The 17,779-nt window shown below is 41.1% G+C and overlaps 1 protein-coding gene across 4 annotated transcripts in view; it reads right to left on the minus strand.

Moving 5' to 3' along the window:
* Positions 1 to 17,779, minus strand: part of lmbrd1 (LMBR1 domain containing 1) — a 182,635-nt gene that overhangs the window by 31,167 nt on the left and 133,689 nt on the right. For 2 of the 4 annotated variants that reach the window (XM_033021890.1, XM_033021891.1), the window contains exons 9-12: positions 12,539 to 12,664; positions 9,024 to 9,179; positions 8,437 to 8,501; positions 5,932 to 6,034 (exon numbers count right to left, since the gene is read on the minus strand). In XM_033021890.1, the coding sequence (XP_032877781.1) occupies positions 5,932 to 6,034; positions 8,437 to 8,501; positions 9,024 to 9,179; positions 12,539 to 12,664 (450 nt within the window). The remainder of the gene's footprint in view (positions 1 to 5,931; positions 6,035 to 8,436; positions 8,502 to 9,023; positions 9,180 to 12,538; positions 12,665 to 17,779) is intronic. The other 2 variants (XM_033021893.1, XM_033021892.1) reach the window with 1 other exon arrangement.

Here is a 17,779-nt window from a genome sequence, read left to right on the forward strand (position 1 = left end):
ATAATTGATGCCCTTTTAAAGCAGGTGGGGACCTCAGACCTCAGAAGTGAGAGGTTGAAAATGTCTGTAAAAACTCCTGCCAGTTGGTCCACACAGGTTTTTAGAACACGACCGGGTATACCATCAGGACCAGGTGCCTTCCGGGGGTTCACCCCTCTGAAGGATTTCCTGACGTCGGCCTCTGTGACTGAGACTGAAATGCCATCACAGCGAACGGGGGATCGGGAAGGCACATCAGTATTCTCCCTGTCAAAGCGTGCGTAAAACGCATTGAGCTCGTCAGGGAGTGATGTTTCACCGACATTCGAGCTGCCTCCTGGTTTCGCCTTGTAGGAGGTGATTGCATTCAGGCCCCGCCACAGCTGCCGAACATCTGTCTCCTCCTCCAGTTTGGAGCAGAAGTCCCTTTTGATGGCCTTACCAAGGTCGTATCTGGACTTCATGTAGGCCATTGTATCATCGGACATGAATGCCCTGTGTCTGGACTTTAGAAGAGTGCGGATCTCAAAGTTCATCCAAGTTTTCTGATTGGGAAACACTCGGAAGGTTTTTGTAGGGATGCAGTCCTCCACACATTTCTTTATGAAGTCTGTAACGACTGTGGCGTATTCGTTCAAGTCCGTTGCCGAGTCCTTGAACATTGCCCAGTCTACAGACTCCAAACAGTCCTGGAGTTATTCTTCTGCCCCCCCCCGACCAGCTCTGTGCTGTCCTCACTTCTGGGGGTGCGCTCTTCAATTGCTGCCTGTAGGCAGGAAGAAGCAGCACCGCGGTATGGTCGGACTTACCGAAGTGAGGGCGAGGGATAGAACGATAGGCATTCTTGATGGTGGTGTAGCAGTGGTCGAGGGTGTAAGGTCCTCTGGTGCAGCAGGAGACATGTTGGTGGAAGTTGGGGAGTGATTTCTTGAGGTTCGCCTTATTGAAGTCCCCAGCAATGGTGGTAAATTCCTCGGGGTAAGACGTCTGGTGTTTGTTGACCATGGCGTGCAGCTCCTCCAGTGCCAGACGGACGTCTGCCTGGGGTGGGATGTAGACCGCGGTCAGGATAACGGAGGTGAATTCTCTTGGGACGTAGAAGGGACGGCACTTCACCGCCAGATGTTCGAGGTGTGGAGAGCAGGAGTTGGATAGGACTGCCACGTCGGAACACCACACAGAGTTGACCATGAGGCAGACGCCCCCTCCTCTCCCTTTCCCAGATGCCAGGGTACGGTCCATACGGTGGATGGAGAACCCTTCAGGCTGGACCGCTGAGTCTGGGGAGCTGGGGGTGAGCCATGTCTCTGTAAAACAGAACACAGAGCATTCCCTCAGCTCCCTCTGATAAAGCAGTCTTGCCCTTAAGTCCTCCACTTTATTTTCAAGGGACTGTACATTAGCCAGTAGGATAGTAGGGAGAGGGGGCTGAAGTCTATGCTTTCGACAAGGTCCCACATAAGAGATTAGTTTACAAACTTAAAGCACACGGCATTGGGGGTTCAGTATTCATGTGGATAGAGAACTGGCTGGCAAACAGGAAGCAAAGAGTAGGAGTAAATGGGTCCTTTTCACAATGGCAGGCAGTGACTAGTGGGGTACCGCAAGGCTCAGTGCTGGGACCCCAGCTATTTACAATATATATTAATGATCTGGATGAGGGAATTGAAGGCAATATCTCCAAGTTTGCGGATGACACTAAGCTGGGGGGCAGTGTTAGCTGTGAGGAGGATGCTCGGAGACTGCAAGGTGACTTGGATAGGCTGGGTGAGTGGGCAAATGTTTGGCAGATGCAGTATAATGTGGATAAATGTGAGGTTATCCATTTTGGTGGCAAAAACAGGAAAGCAGACTATTATCTAAATGGTGGCCGACTAGGAAAAGGGGAGATGCAGCGAGACCTGGGTGTCATGGTACACCAGTCATTGAAAGTGGGCATGCAGGTGCAGCAGGCAGTGAAGAAAGCGAATGGTATGTTAGCTTTCATAGCAAAAGGATTTGAGTATAGGAGCAGGGAGGTTCTACTGCAGTTGTACAGGGTCTTGGTGAGACCACACCTGGAGTATTGCGTACAGTTTTGGTCTCCAAATCTGAGGAAGGACATTATTGCCATAGAGGGAGTGCAGAGAAGGTTCACCAGACTGATTCCTGGGATGTCAGGAATGTCTTATGAAGAAAGACTGGATAGACTTGGTTTATACTCTCTAGAATTTAGGAGATTGAGAGGGGATCTTATAGAAACTTACAAAATTCTTAAGGGGTTGGACAGGCTAGATGCAGGAAGATTGCTCCCGATGTTGGGGAAGTCCAGGACAAGGGGTCACAGCTTAAGGGTAAGGGGGAAATCCTTTAAAACCGAGATGAGAATAACTTTTTTCACACAGAGAGTGGTGAATCTCTGGAACTCCCTGCCACAGAGGGTAGTCGAGGCCAGTTCATTGGCTATATTTAAGAGGGAGTTAGATGTGGCCCTTGTGGCTAAGGGGATCAGAGGGTATGGAGAGAAGGCAGGTACGGGATACTGAGTTGGATGATCAGCCATGATCATATTGAATGGCGGTGCAGGCTCGAAGGGCCGAATGGCCCTTCGAGCCTGCACCTAATTTCTATGTTTCTATGTTTCTAAGTCCCCTGCGCTTCATTCTGACCTGGAGTCCTGCCCGTCGGCCACGTTTCCGGTCACAATGGAGGCTTCCCCTTTGTTTCCAGGTACTGTACTTGCTGTACCTGCTGTTTCTGCGGACCTGCGCTGGAACAGGGATTCCCTCACAGACGGCAGCTCCAGCTCCGTAACGAACGGGGGTTCCCTCAAAGTCGGCAGCTCCAGCTCCGTTGTTCTTGGGAGATCCAGCCCGTCGGCTCTGGGGGTCATCCTGAGGTCTCCAGGTACCGTACCTGGGATCCTCAGTCGGGCCGGGAGTTCCACAGCCAGCGTGGGAAAGTTTAAAGTCCGGGGTTCCCGCAGCTGCGGGAGATCGCAAAATTGCGAGAGCCTTGTGGTGCTCAAGCAGCTTGTCCGAAACGGCACCGATTTCTGCCGTTTTTCTGATCCAGGTAAGTTGTTGGAAGTTGTAGTTGAGACTTTTATTTTCCGGAGCTCTGCAAAAGTCGCCGCAGGCAGGCGCCATCTAGCAGTCATCTAAACTATGCAGTCATAGTTTCCATAGCTTCTCTACTTGTTTCCCTTACCTCACATAATTCAATATCCTTCTCCTTGGTGAATACCGAAGAAAAAAAATTGTTCAATATCTCCCCCATCTCTTTTGGCTCTGCAGATAGCTGTCCACTCTGACTCTCTAATGGACCAATTTTATCCCTCGTTATCCTTTTGCTATTAATATAGCTGTAGAAACCCTTTGAATTACTTTCACCTTACTTGCCAAAGCAACCGCATATCTTCTTTTAGCTTTTCTAATTTCTTTCTTAAGATTCTTTTTACATTCTTTATACTCCTCAAGCACTCTCTTTTTCCGAACCGTCCAATTTCCCTTGAAAACCATGGCTCTTTCCAATTTTTACTATTTCCTTTCAACCGAACAGGGACATAAAGATTCTGTACTCTTAAAATTTCACCTTTAAATGTCCTCCATTTCTCTTCCACATCTTTCCCATAAAACAAAATGTCCCAATTCACTCCTTTTAAATCCTTTCGCATCTCCTCAAAGTTAGCCTTTCTCCAATCAAAAATCTCAACCCTAGATCCAGTTCTGACCCTCTCCATAATTATATTGAAACTAATGGTATTGTGATCACTGCACCCGAACTGTTCCCCAACACATACCTCTGCCACCTGACCTGTCTCATTTCCTAACAGGAGGTCCAGCACCGCCCCTTCTCTAGTAGGTACCTCTATGTATTGCTGCAAAAAACTATCCTGCACACATTTTACAAACTCCAAACCATCCAGCCCATTTACAGAATGTGTTTCCCAGTCTATGTGTGGAAAATTGAAATCTCCCACAATCACTACCTTGTGCTTACTACTAATATCTGCGATCTCCTTACATATTTGCTCTTCCAATTCTCGCTCCCCATTTGACGGTCTATAATACACCCCTATAAGTGTTGCTACCCCTTTCCCATTTCTCAGTTCCACCCAAATAGCCTCCCTAGACGAGCCCTCTAATCTATCCTGCCAAAGCACTGCTGTAATATCTTCCCTGACAAGCAATGCAACACCTCCACTTCTTGCCCCTCCAATTCTATCACACCTGAAGCAACGAAATCCTGGAATATTTAGTTTCCAATCACAGCCCTCCTGCAACCATGTTTCACTGATCGCCACAACATCATATTTCCAGGTGTCAATCCAGGCTCTAAGTTCATCCACCTTTCTTACAATGCTCCTAGCATTAAAATATACACATTTAAGAAACCCAACCCCTCTTATTCTCTGGTTATTGTATTTTTCTTCTTTCTCCCCTACATTTTGGGTCAGAGTGCTACCCTTCTCTGCCTCCTGCCTCACAACTGACTGCTAGCTTTCCCTATTTGAGTCCCTCCCCCCAACCGTTCTAGTTTAAAGACTCCCCAGATGCTGGTTTATAAAAAAAGATAAAGTGCTGGAGTAAATCAGCGGGTCAGGCAGCAGCTCTGGAGGCCATTAATTGGTGATGTTTCAGATTGGGACCCTTCTTCAAATATTATGCTTTCTTAGTAAATATGCCTTCTTCACAAAAACAAAATACATGTCACTGTCTCAATCTGAAGTTAGAACCTTCATATGTATTGGACGATTCAATTGCTCAATTTAAATATTTATTTATAATTTAAGTACGCTCATTCCATTTTAATGAAGGGTATTCAGCCATGGTATTCAACCATGATCATATTGAATGGCGGTGCAGGCTCGAAGGGCCGAGTGGCCTACTCCTGCACCTATTTTCTATATGTTTCTATGTTACAATATTCATTATGTTTCTCCCTCCGCAGATATGTCTGACCTGGAGAGTGTTTCCAATCTTTTCTTTTTTTTTTTAGATTTCCAGCATCTTATAACAATTTTTAGATACTTGTAAATTAGACCAAAATACCAAAATTAGATGTTTTCCATCCAAGCAAATTTAAAGAAATGGCACAATATGATAATCATATCCTTGGCACAATCTTCAGGGAATCATTTGAAACTGATGTTAGAAATTAAAATAGCATTATTTTTTTAAAGTAACATGAAATCATCTAAAGCATCATTGAATCGTGAAGCCATGGGCAGGTATTGGAAATCACCATGGACAGGCATTAACTGATGAGGAGTCAACCTGTGAAAGGAGGGAATTTTTGTTTAAACATTTTGTTTGAACTAGCATTCAATGAAATGAAGGAGTTTGGGTATCTGCGTACTGTGAAAACTATTCTTAATTCAGGGTTGGTTAATTGAAATGAACTGATCACTTAGTTGTTAAAATTTTTTTTGCTGTGTTACTAAATATAATATACATGTCACAATACAGCATAACTCATCTTCTAAAACACAAAATATACAGTATATACAACTACCAGTGTTCTGGATTTAATTCCAGGGAGGCACCTGATATGTGCAAGTTATTTGAGGGTAGGTTGGGGAGGGGGGTGAGAACATGTTGGTAAACTTATGTTCTACTTCACACATATATTTTGCACAAAAGCTAAATTAAGAGACCAGAATGGGGGAAATTTGAAGTGCAAACAACAGGGAACATGCAAAAATACACTAACATCTAAGTAGTGGGGAAGTAGATCGATGAGATGCAACTTAAATTTCATGCAGGAGTACAATAATAGTGGAGTATAACACCTAAGGCAATAGTATTATAGGATTGAGAGGAACAGTGGATTATACATTGAAGTCAATACCACAGAGAGATACTGGTAAGGGTCTAAACGCTCAATAGAATTATCAGATAAAAAATCCAATGTACATTGCAGCATCTTATTGTGCTATCATCTTGTAAAGTTACACAATTTCATACTTACTGTCTGTAGAATAAGTAAGAGTTCATTTAAAGGATTTCCCAAGTTAGTTTCAAATATTATAAATCCAGAATCAAAACCCATTGAATGGAGTGCTTTATCCAGGCTGCAAAATATTTTGAGAGATAGTGAGAGAGAGAAAGAACAGTTTATGTATCTCTACAAATGATTGAAGGGGTCTGTTTATAGTACAAAAGTACATTCAGGAATAGATGTACATTCTACACAAGTAAGTAGATGGTAAATACAACGTGAGATGCTGATGAGTTAGTGAAGCATCTGACAAAGGAGCACGGAGAATTACCCAAAGCTTATGTTTATTTGCTGCACACAGGAATTTAGGAACAGGTGTGGACTATTCAACTCTCAAGCTTGTTCTGCAATTCAGTGTAATCATGGCTGATCTGCCCCGGGCATCATCTCTTCTCCTATTCTCCTAGCTTTTAATTCCCCAATCTTTAAAAGATGCTTCACTAAACTTGAGAATATAGGTCAAGTGAGCTTAATCACTTCTCATGGGACAATCTATCATCCCAGGAACCAACATCTCCCTTTTCCATTCCCTCCTTTGCTTAGCTCATACATCCTCTTGGTCTTTTAACCAAGAAGTTTCCGTCCTTCTTGCTCCCTCATTGCTTCACAAATGGACCTCATTCTGTTCCGTTCCTTCAAATAATAAGGGTCATTACTACTGACAGCTCAAATCAAGAACATGCAGTGAATAATTAAACATATATGGTAGGCGGGGTTACAAATGTTGATGGTTATAATGCCAACTGCCATGCAATAATGCTGATCAAAATAGTCGATAATGCATTCTTTCCCCCTTCCTCACAAAGGCTCAATAGCCACAAGAAGGTACATTTCACTTAAGAAAATTGAATTGTCTCAATATTTAGCTGCTGGCAAGTATATCAATATTAAATTTTTAATACGCATGGACATCTTGAAATTTTACAATATTTAATGTGATATTTATTCAAAAATTTGCATGCATTGAATGAAGGAAAACCTTAATGAGGGAAAACTGGAAAATTAATTTGCTGCTTCAATGCAGCTGGAACTAATAAATATTAAAATAGTATCTGCATTCTAACCTGTAATTACGCTATTTGTAATTGCTTGTTAATCAATGTCTATTTTTCCTCATTGCCCTCACTCCCATACAGACTTAGTATATTTAATTCCCTCTATCTTTGGTGCCATTTTATTTCTAATATCATATCATACATAGCAGCAGAGGAGAATGTCATGGGTAGCACCTGTGGTAATATTATCCAAACTGAGAAGAACAGTTTCAATATTAAGGTTGTTACCCGAGTTAAGGATTAGCAAAATGGATAGGAAAAAAAAATCAAATGTATAATAAATATAATAATAGGTCGTATGTCAAAATGTTCTAATAAAAACTACAGCTTCCACTCGCAACTTGATCTGTTTGCGTTATCAGTTAAAATGTTATACCACCAGCTAATAATTTCTGAAGGTATTATTTGATGTCATAAATCTTGATTATCAATGACTACTATCACTTATGACCTTAGTTTATACAATCTGGAAATCTTTTTGAGATTTTTCCATCGTGATATAATTCAAACAACGCAACATATCTCACATTATAAAAAATCTTACTGAATTTCGGCATGCAGATTTTCCTGAATATTATTGCTGATCGCAGCAACTTACAATTTTTGAATACCCCGTATCATGTTCAATGATAAACATTTGCAACGCTGAATACTTTTTGTGTTCTTTGTCAATAGCAGCAATTAATAAAAGTATAGAGGGGGTTAGCATTCTTTAAAGGTGGATACATTCATTGCCAGGCATAGCACAGACTGTTAAAAGCAGCAACGTATAGAATAGCAAAACCTATAGCAACAATGTTTCTGTCTTCTGCAGCCAAAAAAAGTAGGGAGCGGTAAACATTATGCAGATCTTTAAAAAGGGAAGAATGAATATACCACGTAATTAGAGTTTAACTTTGACAAACTTTGTTTTTTCTGGGGTCGGAGATTGAGGGAATGTTTTATCTAATTTTGATGATCAGCACATTACTGGAAAACTTTAAAAAATATATTATTAGGCACATAAAAGGCAAGATTAATGATGTACAGCTTCTTCATTAATCTTGCGTATTTATGGTTTATATTATTTTATATACCCAGTAAGATTTAATTTTCTGAGGTGGTAAAAAGCAGTATTGACATTTGATGTTACATGTAACAAGCCCTTTGTGTGCATTATCCCACTACCTTCCTCACCCCGTCACCATGCTCTTTTTCTTCCTTTGTACCTTTCCAGGTTCCTAAATCCCCCATTTCACTTTTATTCCCCCTCTTCCTTCACCCAAAGCCCTCACACTGGCTTTACAATTCACTCCTCTTTTCTTATCTTCTATCTCAGTTTCATTTCTTCGTCACATACTTCACCCCACTGCCAAAACCCAGCCATCGCCTGTATCCACCCATCACATGCTTCGCAGGCAATTTACGATGATCAGCTTACTTTGATAGAAAGAGAGCAACAATGAATAGAAGAGCCACCAAGATGAAAAACGTCCCCAGTGCAATCTGTAACATAAGAAACATTCTTAACTTACTGCCACAATGGATACTTTAAATACTTCATACAGAATATAAACACATGAGAGAATCTGAGGGAAAAGAATGAACAAAGGTAACTTGGAGGTCAGAAAAAACAAAAACATTTTGAAGTATAATTTCTTCATGATGAAACGGTTGTCATTTTAAAGACTATAAAGCAAATATTTCAATGACAGTAATTAATTCAGCAGCAAATGAGGAAAATGATTAGCAAGTGAAAATTGCAGTCTTCTGTTTTATTTTAACAAGTTAGGGTGGCACAGTGGGGTGCAGCGGTGGAGTTGCTGCCTTACAGTACTGGAGACCCGGGTTCCATCCTGAATATGGGTGCTGTCTATACGGAGTGTGTACGTTCTCCCTATGACTGCATGGGTTTTCTCCAGATGCTCCGATTTCCTCCCACATTCCAAATAGGCCCATGTATTTATACGGAGGCCTATGGTCTAAATCACATTAATAACGTATATTTATTAGATCCAATGTATGCACCTTAAAAGGTCGTAAAGCACAGCAAAATTTCAACCAGCAACTTTTTTCAGCAGTTTCCAGATGTCTGTCTCTTCTTTTAAGTGTTCGCAACTTCTCCTCTAGTTTCTGTAAAGATCTTCGGTCTCCTGTGGCTAAAGGGCGGCCATCCTTACACTGCTGAAAAAAATCAAGGACATGCATACGAAAAGATCAGGTAATCGTTTTCTCATTTAAGTCAACAATTTAAGAATAAAAATGTGCTCTCAAGCTTTAACAGGTGCTAAGCTAGTTTGTAAATGGAATTAGGATTTCGTAAAGATTCATTCAATTTCCTTGGGTTTTGAACTGGAAAAATAACTCACACGTTCTCCTTAAAAGTAGGAAAATATTATGTGTGGCCACAATGTACCTGCATCTGTTAGACACCCGTTAATGGTGTTGAGAAGATTCTTTAATATTTGTGTTGAGCATCTCTATAATACTATAGACAGATAAATTATGGTTGATTGTATCACACAAACAAATAGTTGGAAGAGCCACATTACCATTTCATTTTGAGAATAAAGGCGACAATTGTTATCACAGCTCATGGCCATACTCATCATTACATTAGACATATAAGCAGGTGATCTCTTTCGGCCTCAGGTGTCTGTTGCGCCATTCAAAAAGGCATGCATGACATCTTAGAAACATAGAAATTAGGTGCAGGAGTAGGCCATTCGGCCCTTCGAGCCTGCACCGCCATTCAATATGATCATGGCTGATCATCCAACTCAGTATCCTGTACCTGCCTTCTCTCCATACCCTCTGATCCCCTTAGCCACAAGGGCCACATCTAACTCCCTCTTAAATATAGCCAATGAACTGGCCTCGACTACCCTCTGTGGCAGGGAGTTCCAGAGATTCACCACTCTGTGTGAAAAAAGTTCTTCTCATCTCGGTTTTAAAGGATTTCCCCCTTATCCTTAAGCTGTGACCCCTTGTCCTGGACTTCCCCAACATCGGGAGCAATCTTCCTGCAGATCTTACCTCATTTACACTGCTGAACTAATCCCATATTTGTTGATTTCTTTCATCTTCAAATATATCTCCATCTGCCTCGAGTATACTCACTTGGGCGGAGAATTACAAAAATTCATGACTCTCTGGATGAAGAAATGTATTCTTATGTCAGTCCTAAATAACCTATCCCTTTTTTGAAGACACTGACTCCGTTCCGATCATTCCATCAAGGGAAAATATCCCTTTAATGAATATCTCGCCAAGCCTAGTGCAGCATTTAATGATATCATGTCTTTTTTTTTAGATAATGTAGGCCTTATTTGCTTATTCCCTCCTTGTGTGGCGAATATCTCCCATTGCAGGAATCAAACTGTTGCACTCCCATTATCTTGTCCATCCTTCTTTACGTCAAGTTACTAGACCTACATTCAATATTCTAGGTGAAGGCCCTTATGTAATTAGGTCTAATCTTCCGTACTCAAATTATTTTGCATCAAAGGCTAACATTTTAATATTTAAAATGCTAATTTAAAAATTGCTAATTGCAGTTTAACTCTCTTAATTGATTTGTGTACAAGGAAACCTAGATTCTTCTGAACATCTTTCACATCTCAATTCCAAAATACTCCATATTCCTACTTTTGTCCTACCAAATCTTTCCACATCATACACTGTCATGTCAATTTGCTTAGATGTAGCTATATTGCCCTCAAAAACCCTTCTTCATTCCCCTCCAAACTTACCATTCAGCTATGTTATCCTCACTTAATAATTTACTTCAGTTTTACAATGTCATGATTTAATTACTTGTTCATAAACTTTTTTTAAAGTATCTGAATTAGACAACATTCTATGTTATAAGTTGAACGGCAGAGGTCGAGAATTGATTCATGAAATTTGGGGCAGTTAACTGATATGACAACTAACTAGAGCAAAGAGTATGTACTGGCATATCTATATAATGGGAAAACAAAGAATGGATTAAGTGGAAGGAAGCTCATGTAGTGGAAGTGGAAGGAGGCTGCAAGGTGACTTGGATAGGCTGGGTGAGTGGGCAAATGTATGGCAGATGCAGTATAATGTGGATAAATGTGCGGTTATCCACTTTGGTGGCAAAAACAGGAAAGCATTCTATTATCTAAATGGTGGCCGATTAGGAAAAGGGGAGATGCAACAACAATTATCTAAATGGTGGCCGATTAGGAAAAGGGGAGATGTAACAACACCTGTCATGGTACACCAGTCATTGAAAGTAGGCATGCAGGTGCAGCAGGCAGTGAAGAAAGCAAATGGTATGTTAGCATTCATAGCAAAAGGATTTGAGTATAGGAGCAGGGAGGTTCTACTGCAGTTGTACAGGGTCTTGGTGAGACCACACCTGGAGTATTGCGTACAGTTTTGGTCTCCAAATCTGAGGAAGGACATTATTGCCATAGAGGGAGTGCAGAGAAGGTTCACCAGACTGATTCCTGGGATGTCAGAACTTTCATATGAAGAAAGACTGGATAGACTCGGCTTATACTCGCTAGAATTTAGGAGATTGAGGGGGGATCTTATAGAAACTTACAAAATTCTTAAGGGGTTGGACAGGCTAGATGCAGGAAGATTGTTCCCGATGTTGGGGAAGTCCAGGACAATGGGTCACAGCTTAAGGATAAGGGGGAAATCTTTTAAGACCGAGATGAGAAAAACATTTTTCACACAGAGAGTGGTGAATCTCTGGAACTCTCTGCCACAGAGGGTAGTTGAGGCCAGTTCATTGGCTATATTTAAGAGGGAGTTAGATGTGGCCCTTGTGACTAAAGGGATCAGGGGGTATGGAGAGAAGGCAGGTACGGGATACTGAGTTGGATGATCAGCCATGATCATATTTAATGGCGGTGCAGGCTCGAAGGGCCGAATGGCCTACTCCTGCACCTATTTTCTATGTATCTATGTATGTAAAGGATAAATACAGATAAAGACTGGTCTGGGAAGAATTCTGTTTCTGTATATAAATTCTGTACAAAATTAAACCAATCCAATTCACTGAAGTTTACTGCCATCACCTAAAGTCTTTTAGTTCTACCAGTTAGGCTGCTACAAAGTATGGGTAAGTTTAAAAAATAATGGAGTTTTCTATTAGGATCCCATTCCACATTATTATTAACCATTGGGAAATTACATGGCATGTATATTATGCGCATAATTCATAATTCTTTAATTATTGAACTCCCTGGAAACTACCAATCTGTACTTTGAGAACATTTAAAAAATGCTGGAAATACTCAGCAGGTTATGCTGCATGTGGTGCAAGAGAGATATTACTTCTGGTCAACAGCCTTTGATCAGATCGAGATGAAAGTTCTGATGGGAGGTCATCAGCCTAAAGAATTAATTCAATTTATCCCACTACATGTGCTGCCTGCCTGCTGAGTATTTTCAACATTTACAGTTTTTATTTCAGACTTCAATCAACTCTTAGCGAACCCTTTGTTAAAAAAGTTTAAAAAGTCTAAATTATATATTTTTTTATTGACATTTAACATTATAACCTTGAATTTAATCTTCTCCATTTGCTGCTCCACTTCTTCAAGGTCTTCAGTATTTTGCAGTCGTTCATACACCACATTCTTTGTACCTTTTATCAGGTTTAATGGCAATGCAGACATACCATAGGCCTTGAAGAAAAAAATGCAAAGAATAAGTACACGAGGAATACTAAGAACACTACTACAAAGTCAGTTGAAAATGCTTTCATTACTAAATTTATTCTTCATGTAATTTGAAAGGAGCTACCTATGCTGGAAATTCATGTAATTAATGTATAACAACGGCAATACATAATTAAAGCATCCAAAGCAGTGCATACAACTTTTTCCCCCCGCACTTAGCAAAATATTATTTCAGATAACTATAGAGATTGAATTATGAAAATCACTATAACTATTATAAATCACTATTAATGAGTAATTCCCTGTCATGATGACTAATCACAAGGAGATAATTCAACAGTAAAATTGCATCACTAAACTGGTTCTTATTGGAAACCATAACAATATAATGTGGAAGATAAATAACTTGGAAATTTTAACAAGAGGTCAAAAGGAGTGTAGGGCTATTTCTTAAATTGCATAATTAAGCATACACTTTGCAAAGATTTGTAAAAACTTCCATAGTTAGCACTTACGGAAGGCAACTGACATTTATCAGAGACTGGAGTATCATTTTCATCACAAACACAACTTCTATCTTGCTCCATGTAATTTTAGTTAATCCTGTTGGAACGGTAGCCTCTCATCAAGCCTTTTAGTCCGTGGGTCCGTGCACCCCCCCTACGATCCAACTTCTTGGGTGTCATTTTGTTCATTGGTATCTCTTCTGTCGGAAAGACTATGTTCCCAAGAAATAAAACTCATTTGGACTATGTTTTTTAACCCCATATCTCAATCTATGTCAAAATTGTGTTTTGTCACACTTTGCCCTCTTTCTTGTGGCCCTCTCCATCATCCTATGTCAACCGGAAAGCAAATCCAGATTTTCGTGTGCAGCACTGGAAGCGTGATGATGGGGATGAAGCATTCAAACAGTGTACAAGAAAACATCTGGCATGGATGCTTTCCCGGAAAGCGAGTAGTGAGAAAGGTCAAGAGCTTCCAGCTTGGGCTGGACTTGTCTCAGCCACAGGTGAAGTGCCTTCAAATGTGACCACAATTGACTACTATCCTGTGATCATTCATCCCTTCACGGAATTTAGTACAGTTCAAGAGTGTTTACGAGCTTCAACTTGGGTGTCTGCATGAAGGCATATCCCCTCGTGTGGAGTCATCCTGCAAAGTACAAGAAACACATTGTGTTGATTGGCACATTTCATGTAATTTATGCATACTTCTAAATGCTTGGAAAGAAAATGGAAGGTTCCGGACTTCAGGATGTCCTCATGGAATCGGGACTCACGTCTACTGGTTCTATGAAAGGTGTTATGACAGGTAAGAACTACGACAGAAGTCTGCACTGCCACAAGACGATGGTGGAAGTCTTAGAGAGGCTCCTTCTTGATGAATTCCTGTCCATGGCTGGAAAATATGCAGTGCTGTCCCGTATACCAGAGGAATCAAAGGGCATCTTTCAAGAGCTAATCCGATCGCCAGGCACTTGCCGAAGTCATTGCCAATGCAGATCTCAACACATTGATAGAGTCGTATGAGAGCTTCAAAGCTGATGTTCGAAAAGGATCTGTCGGGAAGACTGCACAATTTTGGTTGTCGTACATGGATTCTGTGTGGATTGCTCTCTCATTGATTAGGTCTGTGAAAGAGAACAACTTTCCGTTGTACTTGCACTATCTGTTTCTTATGCCCGATCTCTTCTTCACCTTTGGTGGTCACAATTACTCCCGCTATCTGACCTACCTTGCTGTGTTCTTGGCAAACATCGAAGAATCACATCCCTGGCTTTCCTCGAAAAAGGTGCCATCAGTGTCACTAGGTCGTTCATACCAGAAACTGATATGCTGTTGACAAAACGATTGAGGAGACGATCATGAAGCATGGCAAATCTCGAGGTGGTGGTAGTGGTGTAGTGCTCTCTGGCATCTTGGAGAATCACAGTGCTTATCAGAGATGGGTTCGAACTTCAACAGAAAGGGCATACTTTCTCTCTGCAACTCTCAGCCTCGCAGACATGACTTCTGTAGGTATGTTGCGAAACTTACCTTCAGCGGCGCTGCAGTTCTGTCACTGCCCGTGTGCACAACTTTGGCGCCTTTGAGAGGGGGGCGGGTTTAAAATGCCATTTCCTCCAGGCTGTTGAAATCGATGTTGTTCAGCCTGTTTAGTTGCTGACAAAAAATCGCTGCAACATTCGTTCTCTGCAGTTATTTTTAAACTAAGTTGGATCATTTAATTGCTATAGTAAATTAAAAATCATCTTCTAAAGCCGCGAACGCCGACAACAGGACGGATCTCACGTAGGGGAGAAGGCAAGGTAGGCTGTTTATTTTTAGATTAAAAAGTGCTTCTTAAGATCCCTTTAATCAAAATTTTAAGTTGCGAGAAGGTGACTTGGCAACTTCGAACCGGCAGTATTTTTCCTGCCAATATGGGGTTCAATTCACTGCAACAGCAACGTTCCAAATGATCGCGTTCCAGAAAAACCCACTCGCAAGATGATTTAAATTACCATTAATTTGCAGGTATTAAACACTAAATTCCTTCTATTTGGCCTATAAATCCAAGACAATGTGATTTAAAAATCATGTTATATTGTGAATTCTTGTGTGTATGTTATTTGGACACTTAGGCTATTTAAAAAATGTTGATCTTTTCTTAAGAAATGGATAGATGTTTAGATCTAGTAATTGAATTATGTAATTAGCTACAATTGGGTAACTAACTAATTATATGCTTTAATTTCAGGTCATCCAAGTAAGATTGTTTCATATTTGTTTCGGAATGCTTCAATCTATAATAACTGAAAGTTTCTTTCAGTTCTCTTAATTTTTAAGAAAGTTATGGGCTTTTGACTGTCCTCGATCACAGCTTTTGTGTTAAGTCAATGGAAAAGCAACAGGGAACAAGATGCTAATTTCCGAGTATGAAAATGGCCATAACTTTTTTTAATACTGAAGATATGAAAGTGAATTAGGTGTCAAATTAAACTTCTTTTTATGCTTTATCTGATGGGATAAATTGCAGACTTGAGTTTTAAAATCTCAAAATGTTGTAACATTGCTAACTTCTGGTAACAATCGCAGAAGCAAACACAGAGATCAACAACCAACTGAGATAAGGAAAAGTGAGGCATGTGTAAAGAAAGCCATTGATGCTGTAAAAAGCTTCCTGAATCCTTTTGATGTAGATGACAAGACTGGGTTGTATGTACTCTCTTCTGGTGCACGTGTTCCGGCTGAAGTTGAGAAAGATGTCATAAAGGTACTTATCACAGGGAAAGAACAGAAAGAGAAGTTCATCAGAGAGCGACTTGAGAAAAAGACAGCATTCTCCAAACCCATCAAGAATCTCTCTGACCCCTGTACCATACTCCATTGGTACATCAGACAACTTATTTGCAAAGACTGATAAATCCAAGGGCCTACACCACCTATTGAAAGATGTAGACAACTCACAACCTCCTGCCAGTAACAAGACATTGATAGTGAAAGATGGCAATGCTGTATTCTACTATCTCAAAGAGATTCCTGCAAACTTCAAAGAGATTGGCATCAAAATCTTCAATGCATTATCTAATGATGTAGTCTTCAGTACTGATATGTACAAACCAGATTCAGTGAAGTCAAGTGAACGGACACGGCGTGGGTGTGTGGAGAAGAGAATAATCAAAGGAGGAAAGACCAAAACAATCAATAGATTGGAAGCAGTTCTTGACCAATGATGAGAACAAGAAACAGCTCACTGAACTTCTTCATGATGTGTGGAGTGAGCATGACATGGCAAAGAGGCTACACGGAAGGAAGGTGATCTTCATTAATGAAGGAGAGGCCACACTTATTACTTCTGAGAATGGGAAAGAGACACTACAGTCTGAGATTCAATCCCTGAAGTCAAACCAAGAGGAAACAGACTCGGGAGTCATCTTATACCGCAACTATGGCAAAGAGCAAGGATATGACCACGTACAAGTCAAAAGCCCAGACAGCGATATCTTTTTCATATTGCTTCACTATGTAAACAGCATTCAAGACACCAGTGTTCTTAGACACAGGGAGAGGCAACAGGTTTTTTTTTGTCCTGTTGTTTCAGTTTATTTTAGTTGTGTATGTGTGGGGGGGTGGGAGAAACTTGTTTTTAGTCTCTTCCTTCGGGGCGGATTCGACCTTTTCTTGTCGTATCCCCCGTCTCCGTCTGCACTGAGGCCTAATGGCGGAGCTGGTGGCCTCCAACTGTGACCGACCTCGAGGCTCCGGACGCAGAGCCAGGACTTACTCACCATCGAGAAGCTAGCCGATTTCGGGGCTGTGGTGGCCTTGCGGCGGCGGCGACCCGACTTCGGAGCCTCGGCCGCGGGCCCAGTGGACTCGGCCGCGGGCCCAGTAGACGACAACGTCGGGAGCTCGCAGGTCCCAGGTTGGTGACCTGTTCTCTGGAGCTCCCGCAACAACAGCTTCGTCTGCTGGACTGGAGGGTGGCAGCTTCGACCGCCCCGGGCCGCGGAGTTTGAACCGGCCCGTTCGCAGAGCTCGGATTCAGGCGCGGGACTTACCACCACCCGGCGGGGTCACAACATCGCAAGCCTGGATCGCCTCAACGCAGAGGGAGAACAAGGAGGGAAGAGACAAGGACTTTAAGACTTTTGCCTTCCATCACAGTGAGGAGGGCTTGGTAGACTCACTGTGGTGGATGTTAAATCTGTGTTTATTGTGTGTTTTGTTATTTTCGTAAGGCACAACATTTCGTTCAGACTGAAAAGTCTTGGAAAAGGATACTTTATTTTACTTTACTTTTATAATCTCAACCAAAGAATAGGATCTTTGATCTCAACAGTTTGTTATAAGCAACACTGGACATAATTTCAAAATATCAAAATTTCTTAATATCTAGCACAAGCAGACACACTTTGAACACAAACAGGTCAGAAAAATGAAATAGCTGTTCATGAATCCTAATGGAAATTGATTTTTAAGATAATTAAACAAATCCTAAAGGTACTTAAAATAACAGGCAATATCAGAAATGCAATCACATTTATTGATCTGTGTGCAGAGTAGTTTTCTGCAACCTTATGAACTGTTAGTAGATCCATAATTTCAACCAATCAAGATACACAAGTCAAAGAAA

Source organism: Amblyraja radiata, chromosome 5 (genome assembly GCF_010909765.2).
Source record: "Amblyraja radiata isolate CabotCenter1 chromosome 5, sAmbRad1.1.pri, whole genome shotgun sequence".
NCBI lineage: Eukaryota > Metazoa > Chordata > Chondrichthyes > Rajiformes > Rajidae > Amblyraja > Amblyraja radiata.